The sequence below is a fragment of the Dermacentor variabilis genome, chromosome 3 (assembly GCF_050947875.1).
Source record: "Dermacentor variabilis isolate Ectoservices chromosome 3, ASM5094787v1, whole genome shotgun sequence".
NCBI classification, from domain to species: Eukaryota; Metazoa; Arthropoda; class Arachnida; order Ixodida; family Ixodidae; genus Dermacentor; species Dermacentor variabilis.
The window spans coordinates 204,608,845-204,626,715 of NC_134570.1; the positions used below are offsets into that span (position 1 = coordinate 204,608,845).

Below are 17,871 nucleotides of genomic sequence, written 5' to 3' on the forward strand. Positions count from 1 at the left end.
TTGTTCAGGCATTCGAGCACCTCTGCACAGCATGTCTGGCGTGAACTATTCATCGTCCTCCTCGTCTTTGGGCGCATTCTTCGCACTACCGTGCACCCTGACACATGCTCCTTCCCTGCCCCTTCTCCACTGATAATCAGAAATGAAGCAGCACTTGCTGCACAGTTGCAGTGGGCTCACCCTTGCAGAAACCGCTCAATATTCGGCATTCTGTGTTGCGTGCCTGCACATTAAAGGGGTGGAGACATCAAAATTTTCGTTCGTGCGTTTGTTAAGGGGGGACGCGGGGATCAGATCGCGAAAATCGCAAAAAAGGTCGATTTTTGGCAACCACGCGTTTCGGTATCTGCAATGCCTAATCTACATTGTATCAAAATGGTTTAACTGAAAACGCACTAAAAGTGCCCGAAAAAAATTAATTTATGAGTTCGTAGGGCGAGAAAACAGCTTTAAATCGCGTAAAATCACCGCAGTTCGCGGAGCCCTAACTCGTCTTTCCCGCCACCGAACGCCGCCATCTTGGTATCGTTCGAAAGCTCGAAGTTTCGCCATTCCCTTTCTGAATTCTTCGGTCGTCGCCATCTTGTAACAAACACACAAACACAAAAGAAGCGCGGGTCTGCTAGAGGCGGTCGCACTGGCCCTGCGATGAAAGCGGGCCTCCGATTGGTTGCCGTACTGAAAGGCGTCTCGCCAATTGGTTGCTGCTGCAGCAGCGGGCAAGCTGGCAACCACAGCGGACCGTAGTTGTCTGCTTTGAAAACCACGCCGGCGTGTTTCTTCGTTTGACACTCGCAGAATTCGGATTTATGAAAGCTCCCAGGTCAGTGATGGATCGTCGCTCGTTCGAAAAGAACTTTTAAATGAAGCATGCCTTCGGAAAACGGAAGCACAAGCCTCCTACGGCGAGAAAAAGACGGCGGCCAGCGGGAGAAGCGCAGAACCCGACTGAACACGCGGATAACGTGCCGCGTTATCTTGCACCGTGCGATTCCAGCAGCGAAGCCGACAATCGCCCTGTGACATCGACACTGATAACCAAGCCACCGGAAGACGTGCCAACGGAGACTCTCGCACCTGTGCGTACGGCCGCGCGAGTCAGCAACCGAAATCGCGTTGTTGGAGGCGACGCGGTTCGAAGGTGTCCATCACCGACAGAGACGGTGTGCGTTGTGCGACGGTGTGCGACGAGCTACATACTGTATGGTGACTCAAGGCTCACCAGACGAATCGTCGCACGATTCAGACGCGCCTCGAGCCGCGTTTTGTGCCAGCGGTGACTGCAGAAGCGCAGGCATGCAGCGTTCGCGACTCCCTTCGCGCAGTGTCCGCGACTGAGCGGAAGCAGCAATGCCAAGAACAAATTTCGGCCCCTTGTGACTGTGAGTTCATTATTATGCCTGTTTCCGCGATGAACTCTTTGATCGCTAAAACTCTGTGCCCAAGATGCCAACAGCGTTCTGTGGGTGTACACTGCGATACCAGGCTCGGTCTGGCAGTGAAAATGGGGGTGCACTACTCCAGACGGCACAAGAAAAAGATAAAGAACGCCTGAAGAAGGCATCCAAAGCCCACCAAACAATGAGGCAAAGGTGTAAGAAGATGCCTGACAGCAATGATTCAAAATATTACAGCCCTGGTGCTTTTGAATAAATTTGCAGTGCTGTTAAAACTTTGCAGCCAGTTTTCTCAATTGCATTTTTTTTGTCAATCACCTCGCTCGTGGAAAGCGTAGCACAACAATGGCTGGACAAATTTTGGCCCAGTTTGTTTTGCTGTGATCCACAAGCTGTGCTGTACTTAAAGACAGTCTTGAAATGTTTCTTTATCTTTCCATTGTTTAATTATTTCACAATTACTACATGGCTCCATGCAGTGAAGCACAGTCATGTGCATGTTATATTGAGCAAAAAATTATTAGCGCTTTAAAAAAAAGAATCGAACAGTGTCTTGATGTAGATTAGACATCTGTGCAAACATACAAAGTATTCCCTGCTCCCTATCATGTTTCGTTACTGTGCCAGGCTTTCCACAAGCATGGAACTTATAAATTCTTATAAAACAAAAACTAATTACGATATCCTAATGAAATTTTAGATTTGTCTTTTTATTGCAATGTGCAGTGTGTGTGCCAAATTTCAGCCCTTTCTGTCATGAAACAAAAAAGTTAATTCTGATCCCCTCCTCCCCCCTTAATTCAAACGTTGCGTCATGCTTCAGGGAGCACGATACACACAGCGGGATTCATATATATCCGCTAAATAATTTAATAATAGCATTATTATACCGAGCGATTTCGGTTTCGGTTTCTGGGCCTCGGGGGATGCTATGACGTCACAGAGGAGGAAATGCAACATGGCTTGGTCACGTGGGCCACAAAAAATAGTGACGTAAAACTATGCTGCGTCGTCTGCTCGCGCGTATGCGTGCTCTGCCAGCAGAGGTCAACAACTGGCGATTCGAAGTGCATGTCGCGATTATTATAATTATTGCGAAGAGCGACAACAACGGTAAGAAAATATTGCGGCTTGTGAGAGTCGGTGATTCATTCCGAAGCGCCGTAAGCTTTAGCTTTGAACTGAACCGGAAAAGGCCTAGCAGCGATATCGGCGGCGCCGAACGATCAGAGGCGGTGAAGCTGCCGTCGGTGCCAGAGTGACCACTCCTCGGTCGCTGATTGGCCGCATTGCCGTACGGATGCCGCACAAATGGGTCCCGGGCCCGTCCTCTCTACGGCAAGGAAATCTCGCCGTTCGCGAGCAAAACCGCCGTCGCACGGGGGCCCGCGAACGGCAAACGGCGTGCGGCGAGTTTCCGTGCCGGTAACGTGGACGGGCCCTCACATTCAGAAAGGCCAAGCGAACGAGAGACCGCTCCGAGCTGCCGAACTATGCGACTATGCGAGGAGAGAAGCAGACAACACGAACGCCGCATATCCTCAGGTCCCTTTCGGAGTCGGCCGGCTAGTGTTGCACTCAAACGCGTCCGCACGGCAACTCGCCGCTCGCAGGTTGCCGTTCGCGGGCCGCCGTGCGGCGTTCGTGTTGTCCACTTCTCTCCTCTTCTGTCCGTGTCTGCACGCCTTACCCCTTTGCATTAAGAAAGGATTTCTATATGCCTGTAGCTCGGTCATAGTGGAGGCTATGCTTGGTCGCTCGGCTCAGCAGGCTCCGTAATCGGCATTTCATCGCTACTCATCAAACGTCACGTTTTTGTGCTAGTGTGCTATGACGTCAATATTTTCGTTCCTCCTCTGTGACGTAGTAACTGCCGCGCTAGCGATGGGTCTCGACTACGAGAAGGAGTTTTTAATGACTTTTTGAAGCTGAATTAAAATTATTTTGAAATGTTTGCAGCGTCCAATACCTCGTTCTGGGTGTCCTTGCATAAGCAAGCAGCCTACAACATGCTTTTTATAGCCTCAAAATTTGGTGTCCCAACCCCTTTAAGTAGTCTGCTTGTACATCAAGTTCTATAGGAGGAATCGCGATAGTCAGGAAAATGCGCATTATGGCCAGTCCCATGCTTTAAGCAGTTACATTACAAGTGGTCTGTGCTGCATCTTCAACTCTTCAGATTGTCACGAGAGGCTCCCGATTTCTGACCGATCCTCCCAATTGTACGGGCACGGCTATAAATATCTCGATAAACTGCCCCAACCCCCATAGCTTAAAAAAAGGGGGGGAAAGAAAAAACAAAACCACATCATGCAGCACAGCCACATCATCATTGCCATCACAAGCTAGGTAGTTAGCCGAAGTCAGATTGGAATTCAAGGCTGCAAGGAGTGTACAGGCATAACTTGGAGTAACTTAGTTCACTTGTGACTGAAACAATGCATTGAGTGTGTGTGATAACATTTTTCTTTTCACAGCTCTCTTGACATTATGGCATCGTCGTAGCCCAAAAAGAAGTATTTACAGTGTTTCTTGAAGTCGGATGCTTCAGAATTCCCGTGTTTCATGCCGTCCAGGAAAGGCGAGCAGTTTGGATTTTGCACCACTTGCGCATGCGACATGAGCATGGCCCACGTTGGTAAAGGAGACATAAAACTGTATTTGGCAATGACTAAGCACCAAACCTTCCTTCGTGCTGCTTAGAAGAGGCCGTGAGGAAGTTCTTTGCCGACAACAGTGAAGACAGTGTTGTGTGCGTGGAGTGCCTTTTCACTGGATTTCTCATTGAGCACAATTTGCTACTGAGCGGGAGTGATCAAGTTGGGCGACTTCTGCACGAGATGTTCCAGAAGTGCGAATATGCGAAGCGCTATGGATGCGGCAGAACAGAGACAACGGCCATTGTCCGTGAAATGGCTACATAAGCGCAAGGTGCAATGGTGGAAAGCCTGAAGTGCCCTGTTATTGCTCTTGCAGTCGATGGCAGCAACGACACCTTATCGCAACTTCACCTTGTCGGGGCAACCTACTATGTAGAGAAATGCTGGCAGGTTGAAAGCAAGCACTTCAAGAAGAGGCTACTGGCCGAAAAATTGGCAACAGTGTGCTCGATGCATTGCGTTCGCATTTCCACGTTTTCCACGTCTCAATAATTTCTCTCGTCGTATTCGAGTGCTGATTGCCGTGTTATAGTTTGTTAACGAAGCTTTCCCTCAAGTCTAAATATTTTAAGGCAGTTTGTCCTGTGCGTATCATGGCCACGCACGCTTATATCGCCTTTCGTTTCTCTACCACGTGTGCACTTTAAAACCATGGCGCTGCACTTTTGCTTTCCTTTCCTTCCTTCTTCTCCGCCTTTAAACTGGCCCTCTTAACTACTACACGCAGAGACAAAGCAACAGCGCGCGCATTAGATCCCATAGATGAGATGAATATTTACAATTATTATTAGGGTTATAATTATATTCGAGTGCTGATTGCTGTGCTATCGTTTGTTAACGAAGCTTTCCCTCATGTCTAAATATTTTAAGGCAGTTTGTCGTGTGCGTATCATGGCCACGCACGCTTATATCGCCTTCCGTTTCTCTACCCCGGGTGCGCTTTAAAACCACGGCACTGCAATTTTGCTTCAGAGACTTTCCTTTCCTTCCTTCTTCTCCGCCCTTAAACTGGCTCTCTTAACTACTCCACGCAGAGACAAAGCAACAGCGCGCGCATGCGCTCCCATAGATGATATATATATATATATAGAGAGAGAGAGAGAGAGAGAGAGAGAAAATTATCAGTCATAGCTCTCATAGTATAGCCCTCTGGGCCGTTTCCTTTTTTTTTTTTCTCTCGAAAATAGTCCTATTAGGGCTATTATAATTACACGAAGGTATTTCGCTCTCGTCAGCAGCAGTCCCTGAGATAGTTATTCTGGCGGCTAGCTTCCCACGCTATGCGTGCCGCCCTCGCACCTGTTTAAGCTTTTCCTAGACGCTAGAGTTACACTATGTACGCGCAACCTTGAGCGATCGGAAAAACACGTTTTCTGCTCTTGGCCGACGGGAATGGGGGGCTTTGTTTCCGGCCGCAAAGCTCTCCACGTCTCAGTAAGGTGCCTGGTGGTGGTCTCGTGCGGACGGTGACCTCTCGGTGAGCGCATATTTTCCCTCAACTTTTAAGAGGTTCAATACTTACACGCATTTGTCTCGCAAACCATATTTATTTCAAGGGAGTTTTCCACGTCTCAATAATTTCTCTCGTCGTATTCGAGTGCTGATTGCCGTGTTATAGTTTGTTAACGAAGCTTTCCCTCAAGTCTAAATATTTTAAGGTAGTTTTCCTAGTCTCTAAAGCCGCTCAAGTTCGCTCTTCTCCTCGGGCGGCCATTTCTCCAAGAAAGTATGCCATCCACCATCGCGGAGCGGACATCAGTCCCTTTCCAAGTAAGTATGAGGCTCGGAGCAGGAGTTATGGCGCTTGAAAGTAACCTGGGGCCTGACGAACCAACCGACTGAGCTATCTTTTCAGGCAACATCCAAGGGTCACGAGTTCAAATCACCTCTTATGTTCCCTTTTTTTTCCCCAAAATTTTTTTTATTTTTTTTATTTTTAATGTCTTTTCCTTTATTTTATCACTGTACGGGAACCCTCCTTCAAAAAAAAAAGATATATATGGTCAATTATATATGGCCACACATGTGCAGGTCATAAATACCAGGTTCTCTAGCCGAGTGCCATCCGTGCGGTATAACCGAGCTCAGATTGGCCCACCTTGACTGATCAAATAGGGCACCACTGTAGGTGAAATGAGGCGCACAACTCCGGAGTCCTCCACTACGGCGTGCCTCATAATCAGAAAGTGGTTTTGTCACGTAAAACCCCATAATTTAATTTTTTATTTTAACTCCTGCGGGGACGGTAGAGTATCCGCCTCCCGTGCAAGAGGACCGTGGTTCAAATCCCGGTGCCGCGCAATTCTCCACCAGAAAATACAAAAAAACCGTGTGTTGAGAAAATTGCACAAACAGGCTTGGAGTGCAGCCTGATCCCGGTGACCAGAACCGGTAACACACTCTCTCACCAGAGCAGGATTGGCCACCCTGGTGCAGTACCTGGCCACAACCTCCTATATGAATACAACAATCAAACCCCGGCCCTCATTCCCCAGCAGCCGCGAAGCAACTGACCACGGTGGCGGTCAGATCTGTGACGCTGCAGAGGGCGCTAAGAATACCTGGCTCCGGACAGGCCGCCATTGGAATCTGAACCTGGCAACGTTTAACGTTAGAACGTTATCTAGTGAGGCGAGTCTAGCAGTGTTATTGGAGGAATTAGAGGGTAGTAAATGGGATATAATAGGGCTCAGTGAGGTTAGGAGGACAAAAGAAGCATATACAGTGCTAAAAAGCGGGCACGTACTGTGCTACCGGGGCTTAGCGGAGAGACGAGAACTAGGAGTCGAATTCCTGATTAATAAGCAAATAGCTGGTAACATACAGGAATTCTATAGCATTAACGAGAGGGTGGCAGGTCTTGTTGTGAAACTTAATAAGAGGTACAAATTGAAGGTGGTACAAGTCTATGCCCCTACATGCAGTCATGATGACCAGGAAGTCGAAAGCTTTTATGAAGACGTGGAATCGGCGATGGGTAAAGTCAAAAGAAAATACACTATACTGATGGGCAACTTCAATGCCAGGGTAGGCAAGAAGCAGGCTGGAGACAAGTCAGTGGGGGAATATGGCATAGGCTCTAGGAATAGCAGAGGAGAGTTATTAGTAGAGTTTGCAGAACAGAATAATATGCGGATAATGAATACCTTTTTCCGCAAGCGGGTTAGCCGAAAGTGGACGTGGAGGAGCCCGAATGGTGAGACTAGAAATGAAATCGACTTCATACTCTGCGCGAACCCTGGCATCATACAAGATGTAGACGTGCTCGGCAAGGTACGCTGCAGTGACCATAGGATGGTAAGAACTCGAATTAGCCTAGACTTGAGGAGGGAACGGAAGAAACTGGTACACAAGAAGCCAATCAATGAGTTAGTGGTAAGAGGGAAACTAGAGGAATTCCGGATCAAGCTACAGAACAGGTATTCGGCTTTAACTCAGGAAGAGGACCTTAGTGTTGAAGCAATGAACGACAATCTCATGGGCATCATTAAGGAGTGTGCAATAGAAGTCGGTGGTAACGCCGTTAGACAGAAAACCAGTAAGCTATCGCAGGAGACGAAAGATCTGATCAAGAATCGCCAATGTATGAAAGCCTCTAACCCTACAGCTAGAATAGAACTGGCAGAACTTTCTAAGCTAATCAACAAGCGTAAGACTGTGGACATCAGGAACTATTATATAGATAGAATTGAACAGGCTCTCAGGAACGGAGGAAGCCTAAAAACAGTGAAGAAGAAACTAGGAATAGGCAAGAATCGGATGTGTGCGTTAAGAGACAAAGCCGGCAATATCGTTACTAATATGGATGAGATAGTTCAAGTGGCTGAGGATTTCTATAGAGATTTATACAGTACCAGTGGCACCCACGACGATAGTGGAAGAGAGAATAGCCTAGAGGAATTCTAAATCCCACAGGTAACGCCAGAAGAAGTAAAGAAAGCCTTAGGAGCTATGCAAAGGGGGAAGGCAGCTGGGGAGGATCAGGTAACAGCAGATTTGTTGAAGGATGGTGGTCAGATTGTTCTAGAGAAACTGGCCACCCTGTATACGCAATGCCTCATAACCTCGAGCGTACCGGAATCTTGGAAGAACGCTAACATAATCCTAATCCTTAAGAAAGGGGACGCCAAAGACTTGAAAAATTATAGACCAATCAGCTTACTGTCCGTTGCCTACAAAGTATTTACTAAGGTAATCGCAAATAGAATCAGGAACACCTTAGACTTCTGTCAACCAAAGGACCAGGCAGGATTCCGTAAAGGCTACTCAACAATAGACCATATTCACACTATCAATCAAGTGATAGAGAAATGTGCAGAATATAACCAACCCTTATATATAGCTTTCATTGATTACGAGAAAGCGTTTGATTCAGTCGAAACCTCAGCAGTCATGGAGGCATTACGGAATCAGGGTGTAGATGAGCCATATGTAAAAATACTGGAAGATATCTATAGCGGCTCCACAGCCACCGTAGTCCTCCACAAAGAAAGCAACAAAATCCCAATAAAGAAAGGCGTCAGACAGGGAGATACGATCTCTCCAATGCTATTCACAGCATGTTTACAGGAGGTATTCAGAGACCTTGAGGGGGAAGAATTGGGGATAAAAGTTGATGGAGAATACCTTAGCAACTTGCGATTCGCTGATGATATTGCCTTGCTTAGTAACTCAGGAGACCAATTGCAATGCATGCTCACTGACCTGGAGAGGCAAAGCAGAAGGGTGGGTCTGAAAATTAATCAGCAGAAAACTAAAGTAATGTTTAACAGTATTGGAAGAGAACAGCAGTTTACGATAGGTAGCGAGGCACTGGAAGTGGTAAGGGAATACATCTACTTAGGGCAGGTAGTGACCACGGATCCGGATCATGAGACTGAAATAACCAGAAGAATAAGAATGGGCTGGGGTGCGTTTGGCAGGCATTCTCAAATCATGAACAGCAGGTTGCCACTATCCCTCAAAAGGAAAGTGTATAACAGCTGTGTGTTACCAGTACTCACATATGGGGCAGAAACCTGGAGGCTTACGAAAAGGGTTCTGCTGAAATTTAGGACAACGCAACGAGCTATGGAAAGAAGAATGATGGGTGTAACGTTAAGGGATAAGAAAAGAGCAGATTGGGTGAGACAACAAACGCGGGTAAATGACATCTTAGTTGAAATCAAGAAAAAGAAATGGGCATGGGCCGGACATGTAATGAGGAGGGAAGATAACCGATGGTCATTAAGGGTTACGGACTGGATTCCAAGGGAAGGGAAGCGTAGCAGGGGGCGGCAGAAAGTTAGGTGGGCGGATGACATTAAGACGTTTGCAGGGACAACATGGCCACAATTAGTACATGACCGGGGTAGTTGGAGAAGTATGGGAGAGGCCTTTGCCCTGCAGTGGGCGTAACTAGGCTGATGATGATGATGATGATGATGATGATGATGATGATGATGATGATGATGATGATGATGATGATGATGATGATGATAACAAAGTCAGTAAAATGGCAATTTGCTTTGTTATATCAAAATTTCATTGTATTGAAATTTGAACTTTTATGCAAATAAGTACAGTCTCGATAAATTTTTTTTATACGGAAGGGGGCCGCAGAATTTTCTGAGTCATCGGTCAATCAAAAAAAGCAAATTTGAATGAAAAAACACTTTGCTAAATTTCGGAGTCCCAAATTTAACAAGCGTCGTCCCAGTGCGTCGTCCGCACTGGGACGACGCTATCAGGAAAAGTGCAGACAGTGAGGAGCAAATGCTCTGTCTGCTTCTCATTTCAGTGGGTACCGAAAGTCGACATTACACAATCTCCAATGCTAAACGAAATGATGTAGCAAAAAAAAAAAAAAACGGAAAAGAAAACTTCTAAGTGACAGGCAGAGTAACAATAAAGAAGGTCTCTCACTTAGAATATTTCTTTTCCGTTTTTTTGCACTACACTATTATATTGTTCAGCAAACACCAACTCGCCCAAGAAAAAGGTTGTTGTGCTCCAATACTAAACGTGCAGTAAGACAGCTTACATGCTGCCATGCCACCTCGGCACGCCCACTCTTTGCTGCCTCTAAAGCAGGATGCACGGCTGCGTGTGCACTCGTCCGCACTTACAGCCCTACGCAGCCACGGTGGAGACGCGCTACCTAAAGAACACAGTGCGTGGGGCGTGATAGGATCTTTTCGCACTTGGACTTTGTACGGAACATGGTGCAGCTCCACTTTGATGGTCACTTTGAGAGGTGCATTTGCAAGCAACCGCTTGTAATTTAATCATTTGACCATCTGCGTCCGTGGAAGTTTCCATTTATTGCCTCAGCATTCCTTTGGGCGACAGTGAAATTTCGTTAAGTTGAAATCGCATACAAACGCACTTAGTTATCATCATCATCAGCCTGTTTTATGTCCACTGCAGGACAAAGGCCTCTCCCTGCGATCTCCAATTGCCACTGTCCTGTGCCAACTGATACCAACCAACGCCTGCAAATTTTCTAATTGCATCACCCCACCTAGTCTTCTGCCATCCTCAACTGCACTTCCCTTCTCTTAGCACCCATTCTGTAACCCTAATGGTCCACCGGTTATCTAACCTATGCATTACAGAGCCTGCCCAGCTCCATTTCTTCTTTATTTCCTGTTAATGTCAATTAGAATATCGGCTATCCCCATTTGTTCTCTGATCCATACAGCTCTCTTTCTGTCTCTTAACATTACACCTAACATTCTTCATTTTATTGCTCTTTGCGCGGTCCTTATCTTTTTCTCGGGTTTTTTTGTCAATCTCCAAGTTTTGGCCCCATATGTTAGCACCGGTAGAATGCATTGCTTGTACACCTTTCTTTTCAATGATAGTGGTGATAAGCTTCCAGTCGGAAACTGACAATATCTCCTGTATGCACTCCAACTCATTCTTATTCTTCTGTAAATTTCCTTCTCATCATCAGAGTCCCCTGTGAGTAATTGACCTAGGTAACTGTATTCCTTAACAAACTCTAGATGCTGACTGGCGATGCTGAACTCTTGTTTCCTTGCCCGGCTATTGAACATTATCTTTGTCTTCTGTATGTTGATCTTTAACCCCTCTCTTTCTCTGTTAAGGTCCTCAGTCATTTGTTGTAACTCTTCCCTAGTGTCCCTGAACAGGACAACGTCATCTGCAAACCGGAGGTTGTTGATATATTTGCCGTTGATCCTCACTCCCAAGCCTTCCCAGTTTAATACCTCGAATACTTCTTCCAAGAATGGATGCCAGATGCCGCCGAAGCGAAACGTGATGCCCAGATCGTGCCGCCTGCAGCAGAGAACAGCAGCACATCTGGATTATCGCTTACTGAACGCGTGCAGTATGCTACCAATGGCACTACGTGCCACGCACTGTAAAACAGATAGGTGAAAACTCTTATCACAATAGGAGGTTTGGTGCTGATAGCTGTGAATGTGGCGTGCGATGACCCGGCTAGAGATTTGTTGGTATCAAAATAAGGAACTGTGCTCGCTGTCATTTTCATGGAGACGGGACGGGCGAGTATTGCGGTGAAGCTGCCACGGCGGGCAGCTATGTGCTTTTCTCGATCGTGCATGCCTCGTGCATTTTCGTGTTTACATCGAATCTAGCAGCCGTAATAGGTATCATACAGTTGGCGACATACTGAATGTTGGTGCTGAAAAAACATGTTTTCCGGGAGCATATGAACTGGTAAAAAAATGAATGCAACTCTATTGGAGTTTTTTTTTTTGTGTTTGTTTTTTTGTTTTTTTCTCGATTGCGAACATTGGCGCTGGGAAAACGTACGTAACGGGAACGTATCAACGAGCTTTTACTATTTTGTAAGTGATGTCTGGGTCGATTTAAGTCGTCTGTATAAGCTTCCTTATATTGAGGTTCTAAATACATACTGTAAAAGAAGTCATAAAAATTAAATAGTTGTAGAGAGAATTTTGTTGTATGGAAGTTTGTCATATCGATGTTTAACTGTACCTATAAACTCTGTTCTTTCAGTCATCTGTTGCCTTTTCTCCTAATTTGGGATTTGCTTATTTTTTTTTAACCTTTCACATATTTTTTCTGAGGGCATCAAGTCGTCAGTGGCCACCTGTTTCAACATGTGATGTGTTTTACACATCTGGTCGGTGCAGAGAGACGATGCTGTACGCACTGCACCGTGTGGTGGCAGCAGCGGGCCACAAGATGTCGGACCTGATGCGGCGGAGTGTGACGGCCAGCGTGAGCAGCTACCTGAGCAGCTCCGAGGATGGCTGCCGCACGGCTGCTGCTGGGTGCCTGGGCTCTCTCTGCCGGTGGCTGCCACCGGATGAGCTGGCCGTCTTTGCCCGAGAACATCTATTAAGTTAGTTGTCTCCCAATGCTGTTTCTCTCCCATTGCGTTTTTAAGCAAGTCCCAGTATAATGCAAGTTTCTGAAATGCAGCCTCATTCATTCACTTGTAATCTGGTTCTTTCTCAAATTGCTCGTCTTAAAGCTGAGTTCTAGAGCCACTGCAGTCTCAGTTGTTTGATAAACTGCTCTATCCTGCACCTCCACCAAAGTTTAACAAGGTGGAAATATTGCTGCAATTATGTGAAAAAGTGTCTTTGCATATTATTTGCATGCTGTGTTTACAGACCAATTGCGTATTTTTCCCACGAAATCATCGTGTTTGTTGAAAGTCAGTCTTTGGCACCACACCCACTCCTTCATAACATCACGAACCTGTGAAGCTGCAGTCTGATAACCTGGACAGTTCAGGAATCCCTGTTTAGTTTCTTAGACTTAGTGCACTTTATTTTCAAGCTCTACTTCTGGCATGACGAGCAGTTTTCTTAAATTTGTTCATTTTGAAAGGAATCCACTGTAATTGTTCATCTAGCACATTCGTATAAGGAATCACTGGTCAATAACTCGAAATCATGGCCTGCTTGAATAGTAAGTAACCTTGTTTTATGCCTGCTTCATGATACAGTGTTCCAAAGCCTGACTTATAGATTGAATAATCACAGAGCTTTTTATGGATGCAGCGTGATGTGTGTTCAGCTTTGTGAGCTATTGACAGCTTACGCGATTTTGTGAAGGCTCAGAAGCCTGATTCTCTGAGCCTTGCAATGAGTATGGGATCGAGCGAATAGTCAAGTTTCAGATTGAAACACTGAGTGAATTTGCTGAAGACAGTCGAAGTTTGGTCTAACAAGCAGTGCAAATATTCCTCTGTGATGCAGGCGATGATCCTAGCGAAGACTGGACATTAAGGCATGGTTGTAGTGTGACACTCTCTGTGGCGCTCAAACAAGCTCCCGAGCGCATCCTTACAGACGACTGGAGAGACCGGGTAGTCAAGACACTGATCAAGTACATGACTGCCGACCGGGTAAGTACTCAGCAGTGTCAGGAGTGTATTTTATTGTCCCAGGGTAGTGGCGGTCAAGAACACAGTGGTAAAACTGTGAATTACGAAATTAACTCTTTATTGGGCAAACCTGTGCCCATAAAAACCAAGTGGGCACAAAAACAATAGGGACGAACGCAGTCGGCGTTTAGCGAAAACTTTATCTGTGGGTCAAGCACGTCGGCTTTTATACACGAGTCATTGAAGTTTCCAGAGCAATCACTGATGCCTGCATGTCTTCCACAAAGTACTACACAATTCACGTCGCTCATACATTCAGATTTCAGAAGCTTCAGTGACAACAGACAATGGATAGAACTATCGATGACATTCGAGAAACTTCCTATACGTGCAGGGGCATCCTGTGCTGGGGGACAATGTTTAACATTGGTTGGCTGGTGAAAAGGTGTCACCGGTGAAAGATAAATTATTACACCTGTTGATACCCCCCTCTTAGAAACCATCGTCCCAATGCTGAAAACACAAAAGCGAAAAACAGTAACACCGATATAATAAAGAAATAAGAAAGTTCGTCAGCCGGCGTAATAGGGCTTCAGACACACCATCAGATCAGCACTTCAGATTGTGTGCGGCGACGGTGTGATAGTGAATTGCCATCTGGTACGACCTCATAGTCCAGTGTGCCAATGCGTCGGATGATCTTGTAGGATCCGAAACAGTGCCGTAACAGTTTCTTGCTAAGTCCTCGTCGGCGCATCAGAGTCCAGACCCAAACATGGTCGCCGGGCTGCCATTCCACGTAGCATTGTTGGAGATTGTAGTGCTGGCTGTCGGTCCTCTGCTGTCTCTTGATGCACAGATGGGCAAGCTGTCAGGCTTCTTCAGCGCATTGCAGATAGGCGGCGACATTGACATTTTCTTTGTTGCTGACGTGCAGCAGCATGACGTCAAGAGTCGTCGTCGGGTTCCTTCCGTAAACCAACTTGAACAGCGTTATTTGAGTTGTTTCTTGCACTGCCGTGTCATAAGCAAAGGTTACGTACGGCAGGACGGCATCCCACATCTTGTGCTCGATGTCGACGTACATTGCTAGCATGTCGGTGAGGGTCTTGTTCAGCCGCTCCGTAAGATAATTCGTTTATGGGTGGTAGGCAGTGGTCCTCCTGTGGCTTGTCTGACTGTATTGCAGAATGGCTTGGGTGAGCTCCGCTGTAAAGGCCATTCCTCTGTTGCTGATGAGGACTTCTAGGGCACCATGTCACAGCAGGATATTCTCAACGAAGAATTTCGCCACTTCGGCTGTGCTATCTTTCGGCAGAGCTTTCGTATCGCTGAAGCAGTTGAGCTAGTCCGCCTCCACTATAATCCACTTATTTCCCGATCTTGACGTCGGAAAAGGCTCCAACAAATCCATCTCGGTCTGCTGAAATGGTCGGCAAGGAGGCCCTGTCTGCTGTAGTAATCCCGCTGGCATTTTTAGTTGGGCCTTGTGTCGCTGACAGTCTCAGCATGTCTTGACATAACGGGCGACATTGGTGGTCAGATGCGGCCAGTATAATACCTTTCCTGTGTTCTCGATAGTGTCCAAGAGAATGCAAGGTGCCCAGCGGTTGGATCGTCATGTAGGGGGTGCAGTACCTCTAGATGCAGTGCTGAGGGGACAAGAAGAAGATAGTTGGCGGGGACGGGTGCGAAGTTCTTCTTTACAAATACTGTATTTACTCGCATAATGATCACACTCTTTTGTAAAAATAATTGACGCAAATTCAGGGGTGCAATCATTACGCGAGTTAAATTTTCCCGCGAAAAGGAACATTTTTTCTCTTTTAACCCGCCTGTGCTGCGGGATGACAACAGGTCAATAAATAGGCAGCTGCCACTGTAGCAGTGCAGGACGCCAAAACAAAAATGACAGCCGGCGGAGCAAGTCGAATGCGCCGAATGAAATTTTTTTTTCTTCTCACGAGTACATTATGTGCATTGAAACAGTTTCTTCTGTATCAGTAATGAATAATATTGTTAATATCGGCAAGTTTGCGGCAACAACATACCGTATTTACTCGCATAATGATCACACCCTGAACTTGCCGCAGTGATATGTCATGTGCCAAGTCTAGATAATAATGATCGCGCTTACCATCTGTCGAATGCTGCGCGAACGACTCTTGAAGACAAACCAAGTGGTCTGCACGCAGCAAACATTCTTAATCAGATGCCCCATTTCATTCCTTTCATCACTTTCCGCACTTCCATGACAAAAAAAAAGCTACTAACAAGCTTGCCTTTATTATGTGTAGGCTTTATAATGGTTGTGGTCAACAACAACAAAGAGGGCGCCTTTCAATTCTTCTCGTCTGCACTCGTGGGCACGCAACAAATAGCGGCAACTACAGTGGCCACGTTTACACTGATACGTTAGAAGTGTACCCTATTCATATGCCGACACTTGTAACACAGCTAAGATATTCGCCCACCCTTAGTGGAAACGTGCCATATTAGGATAGTAGTGAAGACAAATACCGCAGTTTCCGCAGCATGCCCACCATGTCTTTCTATGTCACTGGCAGCTAAGCATGCCCATCAATGTTTCTGTCTCCTCAAAGTGGACATGGCTACCGTACGGCGTCCTTTCCAGCGCAGAACTCTAGTATGATGGAGACACAACATTCACCCTCAATGGGGTTGTAGTAAATGCTGACGCCTTCCACCCCCATTGCGTTGGGAAGGAGCTCGTTCTTCTGGTCTGGTGTAGTGATCTTGGCGTCGGCGTTGACGTAGGCCAGCAAAACATGTCGCCATTTGAGCCAAGGAATAGCCGGTACACTGGGACATGAGAAGAGGGGGGAGGGGTGGAATTGCCGCGTTCATGCTGAAACAGTAATAGGTAGGGCCGAGGGGTGTGGACAGCCGTAAAGAAGACATTGCAGTAGGGTCAAAGGTCAAGCAGATGGCGTCGCAGTCGCATTAAAAAAGCAGGAAGTGCCGAAATACTGCTTGCAAGGAGGGCAGCAGAAGTGGAAGATGCGGTAGAGAATGCATCTGGGAGGCGTAACTCGCATGTAGGCATGATGCACGGGCATTATGCCTACACGGGGACAGAGGCTGCGAGCCAGTTTATTGAAGCACGGCGCCTTAAATGGGTGCAGTGTCACTATCACAGCGCCGCCTGAGGTCGAGTAAGTTTCAGTCTCGAAGCCAAAGTTTGATGTAACATTACACTCAAAACAAAACAATGGCATCGAACTCAGTCGACGATCATTGAAAATCTGATCTGCGGGTCAAGCGTGTCGGCTTTTATACATGAGTCATCGAAGCTTTCAGAGTAATTGCTGATGCCCACGTGTCTTCCAGAAAGTACAGTAAAACCTTGTTAAACCATACCTGCTTAAACAGTAGTTTAATTTTAAAAGGAGTAAAGTCAAATCCCCAACTCGGCGGCCATTGAACATAATGCGTTTTGTATCCAGATAAACCGTACCAGTTTATTGCGTACATATTGATTAACACGTAGTTCCGTTTGGTGCTGCAGAGATTTAAAATATGGCACTCCTGACTTCATGTGATGTGTGATGGGGTTAATGAACCGTGTGGAATTTAGGGTGGTCAACCGCAGCGTGTTTCGGGTGGTGTCGGGTGACTGAAGTGTAGCGGGCAAGCTCTGCGCTGTTTCCAGTGGCAAAGATAACTTTCGAAAGTGAAAGACACTAGTAGCCAAACTATGGGAAGTACTTACATAATCAGCCGTGCCGCCTGTTCCAGCTGACAGTGCGCTCTTCTATTCGGCATGTGAATTCAGTTCAGTACAAGTTCACTGTACTCCTTCACTCACTTCTTTCAAGTGCATCTGTCTTTTGGGCTAGTTGGGGATAAATCGCTCGTGCAGCACTCAAGAACACTGACGCATTGAAGCATACGGGACAGAGCGTAGTCATGTTTGAGTCAGTGTGTCCTTATACTTGAGCACTGCAAAAACAAATGATCTGTTTGCAACGTGTGCACTGTGTGCATTGCATAGCAGGACCTGCATCATGCAAGACATGCATGTAGCAGTGTATACCAGGATTGCTTCGATGCCTGCTTCAGAAGCAGCAAGTACTGAGTCAATGAGACTGTACTTGATTTTTTATCTCACTTTTTGTTTATGGAAAGTGTAGATGGTGTGAGTGTGTTGCAGGGAAGGTGAAAAGGTGTCATCAGTGCTTTGTGCAGTCGGTATGCTTAAACTGCTCAAATCCCTTCAGCTTCTACTAAAATGTTTCTTGCTGCGATACTATAAATTGTAATGGGGACAAAAATTTACTCAAAACCAAGTTACTGATGCACAGCATATGTGCTTGAAACAAATACATCCCATACAGGTGAACGACTGGGCCTACAACAACAAACTTTGTAGTAGCACTGCAAAGGGTGCTGCCATGCATATCAGCCACAACAAAACTGCTGCGTGTCCAACCTACTTCCTCGGAGGCACCTCTATAAA

General features: G+C 46.3%; 1 protein-coding gene across 1 annotated transcript in view; it reads left to right on the top strand.

The window, feature by feature from the left end:
• The window catches only part of l(3)80Fj (lethal (3) 80Fj), a 413,275-nt gene that overhangs the window by 368,196 nt on the left and 27,208 nt on the right, over positions 1 to 17,871 (top strand). The window contains exons 50-51 of the mRNA XM_075686799.1: positions 12,187 to 12,398; positions 13,264 to 13,412. Of these exons, the coding sequence (XP_075542914.1) occupies positions 12,187 to 12,398; positions 13,264 to 13,412 (361 nt within the window). The remainder of the gene's footprint in view (positions 1 to 12,186; positions 12,399 to 13,263; positions 13,413 to 17,871) is intronic.